The sequence below is a fragment of the Balaenoptera physalus genome (genome assembly GCF_965194825.1).
Source record: "Balaenoptera physalus genome assembly, chromosome: 11".
In the NCBI taxonomy this organism is placed as follows: Eukaryota; Metazoa; Chordata; class Mammalia; order Artiodactyla; family Balaenopteridae; genus Balaenoptera; species Balaenoptera physalus.
The window spans coordinates 70,798,567-70,815,887 of record NC_138896.1 but is presented as its reverse complement, the minus strand read 5'-3'; the positions used below and the strand labels follow the sequence as shown (position 1 = coordinate 70,815,887).

At 55.1% G+C, this 17,321-nt stretch overlaps 2 protein-coding genes across 34 annotated transcripts in view; one reads left to right on the top strand and one right to left on the bottom strand.

Moving 5' to 3' along the window:
* MAP4 (microtubule associated protein 4) overlaps positions 1-13,169 on the top strand; it is a 162,914-nt gene extending 149,745 nt beyond the window's left edge. For 9 of the 24 annotated variants that reach the window (XM_082411930.1, XM_082411931.1, XM_082411909.1 and 6 more), the window contains 9 exons: positions 444-648; positions 1,222-1,281; positions 1,402-1,694; positions 3,149-3,262; positions 5,065-5,157; positions 9,030-9,111; positions 10,592-10,704; positions 12,611-12,800; positions 12,925-13,169. In XM_082411930.1, the coding sequence (XP_082268056.1) occupies positions 444-648; positions 1,222-1,281; positions 1,402-1,694; positions 3,149-3,262; positions 5,065-5,157; positions 9,030-9,111; positions 10,592-10,704; positions 12,611-12,800; positions 12,925-12,932 (1,158 nt within the window). In that variant the 3' untranslated portion in view covers positions 12,933-13,169. The remainder of the gene's footprint in view (positions 1-443; positions 649-1,221; positions 1,282-1,401; positions 1,695-3,148; positions 3,263-5,064; positions 5,158-9,029; positions 9,112-10,591; positions 10,705-12,610; positions 12,801-12,924) is intronic. The other 15 variants (XM_082411918.1, XM_082411914.1, XM_082411925.1 and 12 more) reach the window with 9 other exon arrangements.
* Positions 13,170-13,685: 516 nt separating this feature from the next.
* Positions 13,686-17,321, bottom strand: part of DHX30 (DExH-box helicase 30) — a 33,070-nt gene continuing 29,434 nt past the window's right edge. For all 10 annotated transcript variants that reach the window (XM_082411963.1, XM_082411970.1, XM_082411965.1 and 7 more), the window contains 6 exons: positions 17,067-17,260; positions 16,786-16,945; positions 16,514-16,671; positions 16,318-16,421; positions 16,101-16,240; positions 13,686-15,995 (listed from right to left, as the gene is read on the bottom strand). In XM_082411963.1, the coding sequence (XP_082268089.1) occupies positions 15,742-15,995; positions 16,101-16,240; positions 16,318-16,421; positions 16,514-16,671; positions 16,786-16,945; positions 17,067-17,260 (1,010 nt within the window). In that variant the 3' untranslated portion in view covers positions 13,686-15,741. The remainder of the gene's footprint in view (positions 15,996-16,100; positions 16,241-16,317; positions 16,422-16,513; positions 16,672-16,785; positions 16,946-17,066; positions 17,261-17,321) is intronic.

The following is a 17,321-nucleotide window of genomic DNA, read 5'->3' as shown; positions in this document are numbered from 1 at the left end:
ATAATAATTAAACTCTCTCCTCAAAAAAAAAAAAGAATGGCTGAATTTGACTGAACATTTTAAATTTTTTGTTTTGTTTATGTATTTGTCTGATCTCTGGTCAAATATTAATACCTTAAATACATAAGTATTTAATGCAGTGGATCCTGAGGCAGACGTAGTTTGTGGTGTGGTGTATTTTCAGGGCTGTTCATTCTCATTGGTTCAGGTTGGATTGAGGTGGTTTGACTCCCTGTTTCCTGATCCCCGATCACATGGCACCCTACATGGCCATTTCCCATGTTGTGTGGACTTTGATTGTATAGCCACATACATTTCCTATCAGTGGGTGCCAAACCCACAGTACCCCTGCTTTCTGGCATAAGCGTATATGGAACCATCCTTTGGCATGAATTCCTCGGCCTATTGCTGACCTGCAGCTCTTATTCCCACTTTCCTATTAGCAGCCTGTTGCAGAGGCAAAGATTCCTGAGAAGCGGGCCTCACCATCCAAGCCAGCCTCACCATCCAAGGTGGCTTCTGCCCTGGCCGGTAGGCCTGGCTCCAAGAGCACCCAGACTGTTCCAAAAGCCACAGCAGCTGCCACTCTTGCCTCAGCTGGGCCAAGCAGTAGGAGCCCCTCTACACCGCTACCCAAGAGGCCCACTGGTGAGTACTGCGCTTCCCTCCCATGGGAACCAGTGGGGAGGAGGGTGGGGCCTTGGCTCTTTGCCCCAGCCATAGCGCCAGCCAGCATCACAGACAGCTGTGCAGACCTGCTTGTGCACCAGCCCTTAATGAGGTCCATTGAAAAGTGGTAGCCTCGATCCCCATGTGAGGTTAGTAGATATGTGCATCCGGAAAAGTCCTGAGTGAAGGGGATTCTCAAGAATTCCAAGGTAGAATTTACTATTCCTTTCTTAGTAACTCCACAGCACCCAGCACGTTGTGTTCATGGACTTTGATGATAAGAAATAGGCCATTCAAAGAAAGGCCACGTAGAAGGAAGGCATTGTCAAGACTGTAGAAAAGAGTAAGACACAGTGCTTGGCCTTGGACGCTACATCAGGGTGTGGTCTTTACTTGGCTGTCTGATTTACTAGTTTGTTCTCAGATACTAGCACAGCCCCTGGCTCAAACAGGTTAGTAATTGTTGAATGAATGCATGAATCTCAGTTTTGGATGAGCCATTCAGTAGGTTATTTTGTTAAACGTGATGTTAAAAAGTATACGTTTGTGCAGCGGTCAAGACTGAGGGGAAACCTGCAGACATCAAGAAGATGGCTACGAAGTCTGCACCAGGTAAGACCCCATCCCCCGCTTCATGGATCCCAAATTTAAACCCCCACCTCTTCCATGGCTTTAAGGCTCCCTTTGCTTTCTCCCCTGCACACCTGTTATCTCTCACTCCCACCTTTGCAGCTGACGTGAGTCGCCCAAAGAGCACCTCCACCAGTTCCGTGAAGAAAAGCGCCGCCGTCCCTGGGGCGGCACCCCCAGCAGGGGTGACTCCCAGCCGCATGAAGCCCACAGCCACGCCTCCCCGGCCCTCTGGGACTCCTTCCGTGGACAAGAAGCTCACGTCAGCCAAGCCCAGCTCCTCTGCCCCAAGGCTGGGCCGCGTGGCTACCAATGCTTCTGCCCCTGATCTGAAGAATGTCCGTTCCAAGGTTGGCTCCACGGAAAACATCAAGCATCAGCCTGGAGGAGGCCGGGTGAGTCCAGGGGGCTTGGGGTCCTCGGCATGCTGGCCCCGCTTCTTCCCCGGCCACATCTAAGCTCCGTTCCCAGGCATGTCCTTGCATCGGCCCAAGGGGCCCACCATGCAGGGAGCAGTCAGGACGTTGGATTCAGTGTCAGGGAATTTCATCCTGGGCTCCGCCTCCCAGCAGCAGCAAGCAGGTGGCTCTGAGCTTTCTCTTTTCCTCACCTGTTCTGCATTTTGGGGTTTAGGCTTACATTTTTGGAGGCAAAAGGGTTCTGCTTTACAAATCAAACAGAGGAGGACTCTGAGCCTTGAACAGGTGAGAGACACTGGGCGGGAACCTGGTTGGTTCTGTTTCTTACCCCTGCACTGTGAACAGCAGGATAGGCAGAAGATGGACCGCCTCTTTGTTCCCGAAGCTGTGTCTTGGGTGGAGAGTCTGTCTGAACGAGGACTAGTGTCCTCTTGTGGCCAGGGTGACTTGCTGCGAGCCCCTGGCTTTCCTAAACAAAGGACCACGATAGAGTGTTGAGATGGAGAAGCATGGCTGGCCACAGCGCTTCACTTTAAGGACTTTCTGGGTGCATCCACCCCAGAATTATTTGTTAACTGTTAGCAACCACGGGGATTTTATGTGTGAAAAGGTGGTGGCAAAAGTCCAAGTTCAAAGTCCCAGGAGCAGCAACCTTCTCACCTCCTGCCTCATTCTCTAGCACTTAAACCACCACCACCGGCGTGCGCCTCCCCCCCGCCCACCCGCCACTCAGGATAGGATACTTAAGTTGCTTCAATCCAGAGCTGCTAAAAAATTGAAGAGGGTCCAAAATGAAGCAGAATCCTGGTGCTGATGGAAAACTGGGATAAGGGCCCAAGAGTTGCTTTTGACAAGAGATTATGGCTCTAACATACCCAGCCAGGCATCTGGGGCTGTGGTGCTGATGGCCTGCCCGTTCCCCACCCCTGCCCATGCTCTTCTTATGTTTTCATGATGCAAAAGTGGCAGGAGGTCTTGGTGGAGAGTTGAGTAACTCAGTCTGGTGATGAAAGTATTTTCTGTTCCAACGTACCCGAGGGTGTGACACTTCCCATCATCAGTAGTGGCTCCCTGTGACCATGGCTGCTTGCTTGGGGCATATCAGAACATGGGGCATGGGGGTGGGACATTGTGATTTGAAAACCCCAGTACACACTCAGAAGAGAATCGCTCATTTAGCCTCCTTCTTGCCTCTTCTTCACGAATGGTGTCTTGATCTCTTCCTCGTGTCTCAAGTCTGGTCTGTAGCCCCTCTCCCTCCAGCTTGGTCTGCCCTGGCAAATCGGTGGTTTTTTTCTAGGAGCAAGGGTGACCTGCTTCTGCATGGTGGCCTGGCCTGGATGCGAGTCCCCTTCAGCCTTCTTCCCTTCTTAGTATCTGGGCTCTTGTCCTCTTGGTTTGAAATTTGCCCTCCCTTTATCTCCATCCAGGCCAAAATAGAGAAAAAAACAGAGGCAGCTGCTCCAGCTCGAAAGCCTGAACCTAACGCAGTCACTAAAGCAGCCGGCCCAATTGGCAGTGCACAGAAACCGCCTGCTGGGAAAGTGAGTTTTATTTAGACTTTTACCTCTTGAAGGTAAAAGATGGTCAACTGTTTCTTCCAGCCTCAGTCACTTTCCCTTCTATTGCACTTTTTTCCTGTCCTTAACTAGTTTCTACTTCTCCCCGTGTTCCTTCCTCTGTGTTTGATGACTCAGGCATCAGAAAATATTCTCTATTAACCTGAAAGTTAACAGAGGTAGGAGCCCACTAGCCCTTTAGGGAATATTTATTTAGCTGGATAAAATGGATCCAAACACTTTCAGTCACTTCCTTCACTCTGACCTTGATCTGAAACACACCCATTATGTACACAAACACACACAGAGTACCCAGCTTCTTCCTCAGTAAGACATGGCACTGGTAACCTTCCAGCAATAGGAACCCTGCAGCCCCTGTGCTTCAAGTTCAGCTGAAGGCCCCTCTCAGCACCTCTGGGTGTGGAGATAGCTTCATTTGTCCTGGTTCTCCAAGGACCTCTGTACTGAAAGTTAGGATGCTGATTCCCAGCGAAAACCCACTCAGCATAGGGATTGCACTGTCACCTGGATGCAGCGGGGAAATGCTAGGTTCTTTCCCCTTGTCTCCACACCCTGGAGCCAGGGCCCTCCTCTTGCCCTGGGAACCTTCTGTCCTTATCTGTGGCAGGTAGGTGGCCAGGGCAATGACTTTGTATGGTTGGCAGGTGGGGAAGGCTGCGCCATGGTTCCTGGGAGCTTCTAGAGGTCCTGTAGGTCTCTGGTTCATTAGGAAAGTGGTTTGCTCACCAGTTACTCATCACTGATGTTGTAAAGAAGGCAAGAAACAGTTGGAGTTTCTCAGGGTAGATTTCTCTACTCTGGGGAGAACTCTTCAGTTTGGGGGCTACATCATTTGTGAGGTGCTCTAAGAAAAGGAAGGAAGGACGCTGGCAACTATTCCTTCTTGAGAAGGCTCAAAAAGAATTCTTTGTCCCAGATCTTGGATCCTGAGCCTTTGTGTTGCTCCGTTCCAGGGGGAGCCGTTTATATACAACACACTGTGCAGGTGCCCCCCCAGATTGTGCCTCACTGCAGCCCTGCCCAGAGCCTAGTCTCTTTACACATGAAACAGGGCACAGGATTGGACATCTGGAGGATTGTGGAAGGGGTTTTACCCTGGAATCAAAAAGAAGACTAGACTTAAACCTCAATTGTACTGTGCTTTCTTGAGTCCTGAGACAAGTGGGCTCTGTGTGGAAGTGTGGCTTCGGCCTGTGCCCCCTGGTGCCCAGGGTTCTGCATAGCAGGTCCAGCGGCCTCTGGTCCCTACCTTCCCATCAGCGTCAGATCTGGGCCGTGAGCCAGCGTTCCTGGGCTTCTCCACGCAGCCTTTTCTTCCTAGAGCAGGTCTGGCTGCAGCGATTCCAGGCCCCAGATTTAAGGGAAGTGCCATCCTTGGGTGAGGATGTGTCCGGATGAGCAGGACCCTTGCAGAGAGGAGCGTCGGGGAGAGAGCAGGCGGGGGTGGGCCGTGGCCGAGTGGGCATTGGGGCCACTGCTGTCTGCACCCTGTGAACTGCAGCCGGCCCCCAGGAGCAGTGAGGATGACCATGTAGCGCTCTGGCGACATCTTCTGTCCTTGTGTTGTTTGTTCGTGTTTTCCCTCCCTTTCCTGCTCCTTCCAGTTCCTTGGCCTGTGCTTTTCCACAGCCGTTCTGCTGAAGGTGGGGTTTTAACAGCACTCCCTGCCGCTCATCGTGGTCACGTGTGGACTCACTGCCTGCCCCGTGTCGGTTCTAACCAGCCCTCTCCCTTTGTGTTGTTTTTTCTGTTCTCTAACACTCCAGGTCCAGATAGTCTCCAAAAAAGTGAGCTACAGCCATATTCAGTCCAAGTGTGGTTCCAAGGACAATATTAAGCATGTCCCTGGAGGTGGTAATGTAAGTATGCGCTCGGGGCCGCTGGCGTCTGAGGCACCCTGGAGAGAGGGCCGCCCTGCGCTGGTGGGCGAGCGGAGTCGGGGGGACCCCGATGCTCAAATGTGTTCAGACTGAGTGTTTCTGGTGAGCCCTAAATGACAGCTGGGTGACACCCACTTAGCATCTTTTGCCCCTGTGGGTGGGAGGCCTTAGGGGTTCAGAGACCTGGTCTGAGGGACGTAGTCTGTCTCGAGTCCGCTCTTGGGGATGCAGTGGTCCTGACCTGGAGACAGATGTCCGGACTTCTCCAGAGCCCATCCTCGAGCCCTTGCTGTTGTAGAGCAGGGCGTTTGTGTTCCACATGCGCCCCCGCCTCCTGTGCCCTCACTTCATCTCTGTGACTCTGCTCTTTCTCCTCTGCTCTCCCTGCTTCCTTCCCCTGCTTTTCCTTCTGCTCTCCTTCCCCCACTGTTTCCCTTTTCCAACCCCTTCCTCCTCCTATTTCCTTTTCTTTTTGGCTCTTTCCCTCTCCCATCCAGACATCCTGTTTATCATGCTGCTACTCTGTGCCACCCTTTAGATCTGTGTTGGGGACACAGGTGACTGGAGCTCATAGGGAGGTCCTGGTCTAGGGAGAGACCGGGTAGATCACCATTGTCATCTGGCATGTGGAGAACACACTTGCATTTTCCACGTCCCTGTGACAGAGCCCTGCCCTCACCGCCTCTCCCCTCGCTTCTCTCCCACCCCAAGAGGGAGAGAGCTGCCCTGTCCTGGTCTCCCTTGGGTTCATTCAGTTCCTTCTCCTCTCTTTCCTGACCTGGATTAAGTCCCGCTCTGCTTACCTTCTTCATTTTTAGGCTCTGTCCCCCTGCCCCCTCGGTGGTCATGTCATCCTGCCCATGGCTTACAGAGGGCTCGACCCTGCAGTTCTGCTGTGAGGGTGCAAACATAGAACACCTCTTTCTTCCCCCCGCACAACTCCCCTACTGCACGTCCTTCCTGGTCATCTCCCCACCACTGGCTCTTCCTGGCGTGGGTAGAAACTGCATCCTTGGCACTTGGGTGGCCGGTTCTTGGCCATCTTGGAAGTTGGCCAGAGATCAGCCATCCCAGTGTGGGAAGGCAGAGGTGGGTGAAGCTTTTAAAGGCAGTGTCTGGTTAAGGTGAGAAAGATCCAACCCGTGAAGGGCGCAGGTAGGCACCGGCCCTAGCTTTTCCTCTCAGGCTTTGGCCTAGATGCAAACAGAAGGTGAACAGGGATTCTGAGGGAATTGGGTTGCGTGTGTGTGTGTGTGTGTGTGTGTGTGTGTGTGTGTGTGTGTGTGTGACACAGAAATGCATTTATATATGTTCTGTGGTGTATGTCAGAGCTCTGAAAATAAGTCCTCGTTTATCTGTCACCTAGTATGGTCTTCCCACACTGCCTACACATGACTTCAAACAAGATTTTTTTGGCGAGGGAATGTACTTTTTAAAAGAGTTTTCATTTTAGGAGGTTTCCTTAAACAGCAGAGCATTAGGAAAATGCCTGTGACAGTGTTTCCAGGTGGGAAGATGAGGGTAAACAGCCTGGACTAAGGCGCTGTCGTGCCTTCCATCAGCCCCTCCATAAAGCCACCATAAATATACCTGCATGTAAGAAGGGTGGCTGCCAGCTGTACGCGTCTAACCCCATTCCCCCACAGGGCCCGCCTTCCCCCCAGAGAGAAACTCTGGGGTTACCACAGGGATTAGTGGCTTGGAACAGGATCCTGGTCAGTACTCCCCACATGTCCCCACGTACACATACACATGCCTCTTGTTGAGAACTGAGAGGCCGTCGGGGGAGAACATAGCAGCTACTTCTGTGGCTGATCCCAGTTTAAATGTTGCAGCAGTTTTAGTTCCATTTCACCCTTGCAAGGAGGGGTGTGCATGCTAATGGGTTCTGAGACCTGTTCGCAGTGTCGCTTCAGTAGCAGTATTGACACCTGCAGTGGCCTGCAGGCCAGGGGCAGATCACGTGAGCACACGGCTGGAGCGAGGTGCAGGAATGCCGGGTTGGTGGTGAACAGGCTGGTGCTGGCTGCCGGGCGTCACTGCGGGTGACTTTGGGCCCAGCACGAGAAACACACTTCCTAGGCCAGAGCAGCAGCACGTGGCTCCCTGAAGCCGAAGCCGTCAGTGGAGGCCAGTGGCTAGGGGAGCGGGTGGGGGGATCTTTTGGAAGCAGATTGTGGCTACTCTATGTACCAGCCTGGGAAGGCAGAGCCTTGTCTCAGAGGCTTTGTTAACTCAGTGAGATGCAATTAAGCTTTTTAAAACTTTTTTATAGATATATAAATTTATTTATTTATTTATTTATTTATTTATTTATTTTTGGCTGCGTTGGGTCTTCGTTGCTGTGTGCGGGCTTTCTCTAGTTGCGGCGAGCGGGGGCTACTCTTCGTTGTGGTGCGTGGGCTCTAGGCCACGCAGGCTTCAGTAGTTGTGGCACGCGGGCTTCAGTAGTTGTGGCTCGCGGGCTCTAGAGCACAGGCTCAGTAGTTGTGGTGCACGGGCTTACTTGCTCCGCGGCATGTGGGATCTTCCGGCCCAGGGCTTGAACCCGTGTCCCCTGCATTGACAGGCGGATTCTTAACCACTGTGCCACCAGGGAAGTCCCTAAAACTTTTAATTATAGAAATTTTCAAACATATAGAAAAGTAGAAGAAATGGTAACGTTAACTGGATGTACTTTTTTACCCAGCTTCATTTATTATCTTTGTGGCCAGTCTTATCTATAAATGCCCACCCCAGTTATTTTGAAGCCAGTTCTAGTTATATCTTTTATCTGCAAATATTCCAGTATGTAACTTTAAAAGAACTCTAATATACATATGTATATAATATAAAATCCCATAGCATGTTAAACAGGTTTGCTTAATCAGGAAACAAGTAAGGTCCGTAAGTTGTGATTGGTTGATTTGCATCTTATAATCTTAGGTTTCTCTTACTCTACAAGTTCCCTGTTCATTTTTTCTTTTTTCACGGTAATATTTTTCAAGAGTAAACTGAGTGGTTTGTCCTAGAATTTGGATTCTGCTGAGGATGTCCCCATGGTTTCACTTAACATATTCATTAGTTCCACAGTTTTCTTTAGATTGATTCAGACTCGATTTTTTCCCCACATTTTTGCAAGACGTTCATAGGCAGTGGTGGTGTTTCTGTCAGGAAACGTAATGTCTCACCCTTCTCGTCGTCTCGCTCCTCGTGATGCTGGCGGCTGTTGATGCCCAAAACCATGAGTTCAGTGAAGGTGCACTGTGGTGAGACTCTAATTCTCCTGTCCCTTCTTCATTTATTGGCTGGAATACACCTATACAGCAAAACTTCCCCTCATCAACTATTCTTTTTTTGGGGACTAGGTTCAGCTGTGGCACACTGTCAACAGATGTGTGGGCTCCACAGCCTGGCAAGAGCCCAGCCGTGGCGAGTGACCTCTGTTGACTCCTCACAGGTCATCTCAGGCATGGCGCAAGATGAGCCTGTCACCTTTGCCGAGGCCACGTGGTGGCTTTAGCAGCTGCCAGATCTGTGGCTGGGAAAAGTGCATTTCCCCATGCTCCTGTTTAGGGAGAATTGCAGCCTTGTTGGAAAGATGAGCCAGAGTAGAGGCTGCTGTTTTGATGGTAGTAGGTGCGCTATAGATGATGATTGAGCACATGAAGCGATTAGCGTAGAGCTGATGCTGAGGTCCTTTCAAGAGATGGTATGAAGAAGAGATGGAGTGAGGTTAGAGCCAGGGAAGGCTTTGGAGAAGGCGGCCTCTGAGCTCGGGTTTGGAGACTATAAAGAGAGCATGGGTTTGGACCTGGCAATATACACTCTGTCTCTGAGGCAGTCATTTTTTTGTGTGTTTTTCTCCTCAGGTTCAGATTCAGAACAAGAAGGTGGACATCTCTAAGGTCTCCTCCAAGTGTGGGTCCAAGGCTAACATTAAGCACAAGCCTGGTGAGTGGTGCCTCCCTTGTCCCAGGTTTCACCCCTATGTCTCTGTCCTTCCATGAAGATTCCTGGAGCCACACACCCAGGGCATAGCAGTAGAAACAACGTAGTCCTCAGTCCCTGTCAGGGAGGGGGGATTCTGGGCACTAACCTTTTAGTTGGAGGAGGAACAGTGTGTAAGGGCTGCCATTTGCACCAGCAGCGTCTTGAGGACCTGCCGTGTGCACGGCACTGTTGACCTAGGCCTAGGGGAAAGGTGCGCTATGGGCTAAGAACCCTTCTTGGCCTCCCAGGCAAGCGTTCAGGAGCTGGTGCTGAAGGAGCTCTGGAGAGTGGTGGCCGGGCCTTGCCTGTCAGACTCAGGAGCAAAGGGTATACCCGAGCAGTGAAGCATCCACCAGCAGCTCCAGCAGGAGATAGGGAGCCATTCAATAATGCCACCTCGGCCTGCCCATGTGGATCTTGCCATTACAGCAATGCAGACTCTCCTGCCAGCAGCACAGGTGGCCTGGCACCCCCGCGGAGGCCTCTGAGCCGCTGGCAATGTTGTCTGAGCAGGGCCTGCGTTCTTGCCTCGGCTGTACCCTAAGAGCCTCGTGTGTCCTGGACCCTGGGTCGGCAGCAGATTTGGGGCAGGGCCGTATCTGTAGCGGCAGGCACACTGGCTGACAGGTCTGGTGTCTCAGAGATCATTCGCCACGGGCCAGTTAAGGTGAAGGCAAAGAAAACTCCCTTCCCTCTCAGCAAAAAGTGTCATCCATTTTAGAAGGTGTTCTGTTTAAAAGGATCAAAACACTTTGGCCCTTAACTAACCTTCATTTTTCCTTCTATCTGGAAAATCCACTCTTGTGAGATAACCTCCTTCCCTAGTGACACTGAGTGACTTGAGGTCCAGTTTTTGCAAGGGGCCAGAAATCCAGTGGGTAGGATACCTGGAGGATTTGACAGGAAGCTAGGTGTTGAGGTTGGTGATATGAGCCAAGAGGAGATGGGAGAATGAAGAAGGGCTCAAGGGAAAGCCAAGCTGAGGGGCCGGGTGGCCAGTGACAGTGCTCTGGCCCTTGATCCCGTGGCCTCACTCTGGCTGAGCTGTGAGCGTTGCCTGTGTACCGACTGCCTCCCCTCTGCTCCCGCCTCTTGCCTTCCCTTCTTTTCATGGCAGTGAGATTCAGTTAAACTGGTCACCTAGACCATACTCCATCCTGTGAGTCACTGGCTCGCTGGTGACTTTGGGCAAGTCACTCCTCTCCTCCAGTATCAGTGCTGGCAGCTGGAAAACCAGGATTCCAGGATCCTGACCCTGACCAACAGGGTGTTTATGAGGCTGAAAGCATGTGTTCACTGTGCCTCTTCCTTTGTCCTCAGAGCAGGTCACGTTTTCCCCATTTCTATACTGGGCACATCCCAGTCCTTGGCCAGCCTCCTGGCTTTGCCTGTAGGGGTATTTCTCTGTCACCCATAGTGACCCATTTATGTTTGGTTCCAGGTGGAGGAGATGTCAAGATCGAAAGTCAGAAGCTGAACTTCAAGGAGAAGGCCCAGGCGAAGGTGGGATCCCTTGATAACGTGGGCCACCTGCCCGCAGGAGGCGCCGTGAAGGTAGTGAGTGGGTCCTGGCGGGGACACAGCTGGGGGGTGGGGTTGTGCGGCTGGAGTCTGGGTCCCAGCAGGTGGGCACCTGTCACCGCCCCTCAGTCTCTTCAGGGGTCATGTTTCACCCACACCATTGCTGTTTCCATCATCTGTCATCAGTCCTGAGCAAGGCAGGAGAGGTGAAGAGGCCCCAGCCCGGTCCCCTCTCAGCTGTCCAGCTGGAGACGGAACGTTCTCCTGAGAGCCATGGCCTGCCTTTTTGAGCCCATCTCAGCCATGTTCAGAGGGACAGGGCTGGAGTGCAGGTCCCCACAAGGCCGGGGTCTGTGTGGTACAGTTCTCGCAGCACCTCCTGAGACGGGAGTGTTCGGTACCTGCTCTGTTCCGGTCCTGGGAGCGGAATGGTGCATTTTTAGCTGCCCGTGATGGCAGGCCCGGCATCCACCCGCTCTGGAGGCCTGTGCGGCCGGGCTCTGGAGAGCACTCGGGCGGCGGGCTTCCCATCCTGGTTGGGCCTCTCCTCCCTTCCCTCCCTCTCGTCCCTTCGCACTCCTTCCACAGTACCGTGAGACCTTTTGTCTGCCAAGATGCTGTCTGTCCTTTGTTCCGTGTCATTGGGTAGCAGGGCCGTGGGGGCAGCGCCTTGCCGGCTTCCAGGCCTGAGGGCGGCTGCAGCTGCTCAGGGAAGGGTGGGCGAGGGAGAGGGGACGTGAGCAGCGCTGCGGGCCTTCCCCCTGCATCTGACCGCGCAGCGCGGCTCCATCCCAGCCCGCACTTTGTCCCACCCCTCTCAGTGCTCTGTTCAAGCCCAGACTAGCTCCCTCTGTCGCAGCCTCTCAGGACGTGCTCCACACCTTGTGAGGGGCCGTTCTCTGGTCAGCATCCCCCGGGCACTAACTTGGGTGTAGTCACTTGTCCCAGGCCACACGACAGGCGCACGCAGACCAGGGCTCATGCCTGGGCCTTTCTGACCGCAAGTCTTTTCTTTACTCACATCACCTCCCTTTCTTATCACTTCTGGAACTATTTTTCTAACACAGAGGCCTGTTTCTTTCACTGCTCTGATTTCTCCTGTTGTCGCCTTTGGGCGTTCCCAGCACAGGCGTGCCAGCTCGCCAGTGCCTCCCAGCAGCCCTCCCTCTTGTGCTCTGGACTCACACTGGGTGTCCACAGCCGCCTCAAGGCCTTCCTCGCCAGGCCCCCACAGTCTCCCTCACACCTCCTTGGACACCTTCTTCCCTCCTCTGTGTCCCCAGGCCCCAGAAAGGTGCCCAGCACAGAGGAGGCCTGTGTCAGGGGTGCATGAATGATGGATACACGGGCAGGGCTGCCCCAGGAACGGCCGAGAAAGCCTCTCCTAACACTCACACGTGCAGGGAGTGCCCCGGGGTCCCTTAGGTCTGAGGTGGCGGCCTGCACCCCTCGGGAACTGGTTCAAGCTCCCGGAGCTCCCTAGCCCTAGTGGCTCCAGACCCACAATTTGAGATCGTTCCTTAGCTTGTTTGCTAACAATCTGCTGTCGTAAGTGTTTTGATCTGGCATCAGCCTTGTTGAGAAGCCAGGCACCTTTCACCTCTCATGTCAGAGGCTTCACGAAGCCTTTCGTCTCCCAGAGGAGGCTCTCAGAGCGTGTCACTGGCCAGGCTGCACTGCTCTCCTGCTCCAGAGCCTGAGTTCTTACCCAGCACCCTGCCACCCAGGCCAGGAGTTGGTCTGGGGGCAGGGGCGGGAGGGGGGGGCGGCAGGGGGGGCGGCGGGGGGGCACCTGGTCTAGACTCCCAGGTGACTGTACCTTGAGCCAATGGGGAGCGGCAGCAGCGGGGGTGGGGACTGTGTGTGAAACCCACCACCATCACCATCACACGCCCTCCCCGACTGACCCTGCACTGTCTCCCCACTGTTTCATTTGTAGACTGAGGGCGGTGGCAGCGAGGCCCCTCCGTGTCCGGGCCCCCCCGCTGGGGAGGAGCTGGCCGTCCCTGAGGCAGCGCCCGAAGCTGGCGCCCCCACTTCAGCCAGTGGCCTCAGTGGCCACACCACCCTGGCAGGGGGTGGTGACCAAAGGGAGGCCCAGACCTTGGACAGCCAGATCCAGGAGACAAGTAAGTGGCTGGGCTCGGCCTAAGGGCCAGCCAGGGGCCCTGCCACTGGCTGCAGATTGAAACTCCTTTGTTTCCTGACCAGAGTGTGGCCTGAATTTTAACGAAGGAACCTTTTATTTTCCAGGCATCTAATGATGACATTCTGGTCTCGTCTTCCGTCCCCCGTGTCCCCCCCTCTTGTCTCCCCCGTCACCCTCTCCCTTCCCTCCTCCCGTGTCACTGCAGATTGAGACCTACAGGCTGACGTTCCGGGCAAACGCCAGGGCCCGCACCGACCACGGGGCCGACATTGTCTCCCGCCCCCCTCCACTTCCCTGGCGGCCCCAGCTCAGGCACCTGGGCCCCTAGCTCCCTCTCCTGGGCTGCCCTCTAGGCCCCTCCCTCCCTCCCTCCCTCCTGCCTCACTTGCCCAGGGTGGCAGCAGCCCCGTCCCCGTGCTCCCTCCATTCCTGGCCCCAGACCCAGCTCCCTGCTTGGCTCCCATCCTCACCATTGCGCCGCTGCTCCGCGGAGAAGGTTGGGTGGAAAGTTGGGTGAGGGAGGCTAGTTTGGGACCTCCTGGGATCTGGGTGGGGGGAGCCGAAGTCCAACCTCCTCTTTGTTCGTTTGGGTTTTTTGGACCAAACCCAAGAGAAACTGACATACCCTCCCTCCTCGTTGGTCCATCTGGAGGGAAGAGTGGAAGTGGATGTCCACGTGACAGCTGGGCGCTGACTGCGCACCCTGGAGCCTGCTAAGCCACTGCCTCTTCCTTTGACCCCACAGTGGTGCCCACCTCGCAGGTGGCGCCAGGCACCTCTTGCTGCCCTCCCCCAAGTTAGTCAGGGGCAATGCTGCCTGTCCCCGCTGCTTCCCGTACCTACCTAGCTGCTGTCACACTTTATCTTTTTTTTTTTTTTTTTTTTTTTAATAACCTGAAAACCAGTGGAGTAGTTTTGCAGGTTGAAGCCATGTATGAATGAAAGTCGTTGGTAGGTGTTAAAGGAAACAGGGAGGGGAGATCCTGAAGCCTCCAGCTGGGAGGTGAGGCATTGGAGGCTGCCCTGTCTTGGGCAGCTCGGGGCCCTGGCCCCGGAGGTGGTGTGGGCAGGGCAGGCGCAGTGGGGGGCTGTGGGCTAGAGGGCAGGCAGGGACCGCTAGGGGCTGGTCAGAGTGTGGACTGGTGGTTCTGGCATTTTGTGTGTATGCTGCTTTTCTTTTCTAACCAAGAGGCTGGTTTTGGCATCTATGTCTGTCTCATTCCCTGGGATCTGGTGGGAGACAAGGTTGGGCTGGAAAGGGCCATGGAGGTCAAATTCCTCCAAGCCTGCAACCTAGGACACTCGAGCCCTCAGTTGCCAGGGAGCCCGATGTGTTCAGAACTCATGTGGATAGTGGGGAATCAAGTCTGGAAATTAAAAAAAAAATAAGTACATGAGATGACCCATCCAGGCTCCCTTGCGGCCTGACTGGAGAGGGGAGAGAGGAGAGGCGAGGCCAGCCTAAGGGGTGTGTCCTGGTTAGGCCTGGTCTTGGGATGGCTGCAATGATAAGTCCCGGGAATTGTATTGACACGAAGATTCTTATTGCACTTGTATTTTTTGTATTAAAGTTTGCATGGTTTCTAATAAAGGATTAAAACGTAACAGTTTGTAGTGAAATGGCCTGGGAGTTTCCAAGGCTTCTCCTCTGGAAGAGCATTTTCTGCAGTGCAGACTTGGCCCCTCACACTCCCCACCTTCTCCTCTGGCATCCCTTGGCGCTGAGAAGGTGGGAGCTGCTGACCTAGGATCAGATTCGAAGTCCATGTAGAGGGAGGGTGTCTGGGCTGGGCAGGTGCTCTCCCTTTCTGAGGTAGCATTTTCTCCAGGGAGGTTTGACACCATCTCCCCAGCTCCCCATGCACATACCAAGAAATTGCAGGGGTCTTGTGGAAAAAGCGCTCCCAGGGCCAGAGACTGTCCACACAGTGCTTCAACGGCGCCAGGGACATCAGGGCATCCGTGTTTTGTCTGCAAGAAAGGGTGAGATGAAACTGGGAGGACGCAGTGGGAGGTGGGGTGCCAGATGCAGTGGGGTGACAGTGCTGGGCCTAAAGGTACCTGCACCTGTGTTGATGCTGGGGTGGACAAGCTCTCAGTCCTTTTACTCCGTTGGCCAAAGGTAGGGGTGGGAGAGGTGACCCCGGCAGAGAGCACTCTAGGGGGCGCTGGAGTGATCAGTGTTCTGAAAGGTGGTTTGGTCACAGCTCCCTTGAAGGGTCCCACAAGCCAGAGAAGCTAAGGCCGCCCTGACAGGTGGGACCAGAGGCCGCGTGTGCTGTGTTCTATTCTGCAGCCGTTGGGGCTGGAACGTTTCTGTACTTCCCCATTTGCTTATGGCTCAGCCGTTAACCATGTCGATCTGTGATTGTTGTTGCGATTTCCAGAATAAAGCTCGTATGTCCCACCACGCAGGCCCTGTCTTCTGTATACGTCCTGGTTGTCTACGTCTTCAGCATCCGAGGCCCCCACAGCCCCCAGCTTGTCCCCTCGCATCGAGGGACTGGGGTGCAGCGTGCAGTCTGTGAATCTGTGGCTGTGACCAAAGTTTAAGGCTGCTTGTGGAACTTCTCCCTCCCCCGTTTGCCTGGGTTAGGAGGTGGCAGCCAGCCAGAGAGGATCCACGCTGCGGGCCCTGCCGCACGCGCAAGGACACTGCCTCCCACCGCGGCTGTGACAAAGACGACTAGACTGGGCCAAGCAGCACAAGCCAAGAACCGCATGAGTGGTTCAAGCTCCTGAGGGCTGGGTTCTAAGCCCCTTGCTCTCCTAAGAAAGACTTTGGGGCCCTCCCTTCTGAGCCTTCGCTCTTCCTCTTGGTTTGGGGAGCCCCAGCGGATAGCGATGCTCACAAGGGATAAATAGAACTTTATTTTAAATAAACATTTGCACTCTGTACATGGCCCCAGCGGAGACGGGGCTTAGTCGTCAGCTGTCTTGCGCACGTCAAAGCTGCCACAGGGCCCGCGCAGCAGCTCTGCCAGCAGCGCAAGCAGCTGCCCGTGCTCCTCCTGCACGCAGGGCGGCAGTGCAGCCAGCTCGCTGCGCAGGCTCCGCTCCACCATGCGGCCCAGGGCCCGGCGCAGCTCCCGCAGCAGCCGCACGGTGCGTGAGTCGCCCTCCAGCCGCAGCAGGTCACTGTCACTAAGGGAGATGGTGGCCCGGCGCCCATCATCTAGAGGAAGGGAAAGACGCGGGAAGCCCGGGTGAGTGAAGCCAGACCCCTGAGGAGACAGAGCAGCCGGAGGAGCGGTGGGGCGGGGGGTGTACAGGTACCCACCACGGATGTGGACGTCCCCGTCGGTCAGTAGCAGCACAGCTAGTGGGTGCACCTGGGAGGAGTCCCGGACAAAGACGCTGCCATTGGACTTGACAGCCATGAAATACGTCAGCCATCGGCTCCGTAGCCGGGTGGCCTCCCTAGGGAACAAAGAGCTGGGTGAGGCCCCCCTGCTCAACCACCCCAGCTGCCCTGCCCCAGCCTGACAGTCCCCCACCTGTTAATGGTCGACTTGTGCAGCAAGATGTTGCCGGATTTGGTCCTATACGTGACACTGTTGGGCTTGAATTTGCCCTGCCGGGTCACCTTGCCCTGCCTCACCTGCAAGGATGAAGGAAAAGGTGGGTGGGTTGAGCAAGGAGCTGGGATGGAAAGAGAGGTCACGGCCTGGGGCCCCCTCCCCGAGGCAGCACCTGGATGAGGTTGGGGTAGAGACCCGCCATCAGCACACCCTTCACCAGCTCCTCCTCCTCACTGTACTCGTTGCACTGGGCAGAGGCCAGGGTGCAGTCCGAGGGCTTCCCCACCAGGAAAGCCTCATAAATGTTCTCTGAGAACTGCTTGATGAGTCCTGGGGAGGCAAAGTCAGGGTGAACCTAGGGCCCCTGGTTCACAGCTCACTGTGCACCGGCCCAGTGCGAGTGGGAAGGGTGGAGGGGCTCAGGGCAGCTCGGGACCCGCTGACCGTGGATGAAGCGCAGGCTGGGCGCATAGAGCAGGTTTTCCTCCAGGTAGTTCTCACGAGAGCTGCGGTCCTGCCAGCGCAGCACCTCCTCCCAGCCGGACACAGCCCGCACGAACGCCAGGTGGTCACTGCCACTGTCGTGGCTCAACAGTGCCTTCACCTGGGAGGGGAGGAGGGTGCCAGGGTCACAGGGCAGGGACCAGAGGAAGCCACCTCGGGACCGAAGGGAGCGGAGGGCCGGAAGGGAGAGCAGAGGGCCACGCAAAGGCACTGGGTCTGACCTTGTCCACCTCCGCCCGGTTCTGCAGGCTGCTGCTGAAGGGGTCCCGGGTGAGGCAGGAAACGACCACTAGCAGCGGGTGCAGGCAACGGAAGATGGCAGCCAACACTATGGCCTTGGCCAGCCGTGGGTCAGTGGAGATGTGGGCCAGGCGCTGCCCCAGAGTGGTCAGGTACTCCCGCTGGTCCAGCACCCCTGCAAGTTCAGCTGTCAGTCCCGCCCCTGACGGCCATTCCGCAGCCCGGCCCAGCCCTGC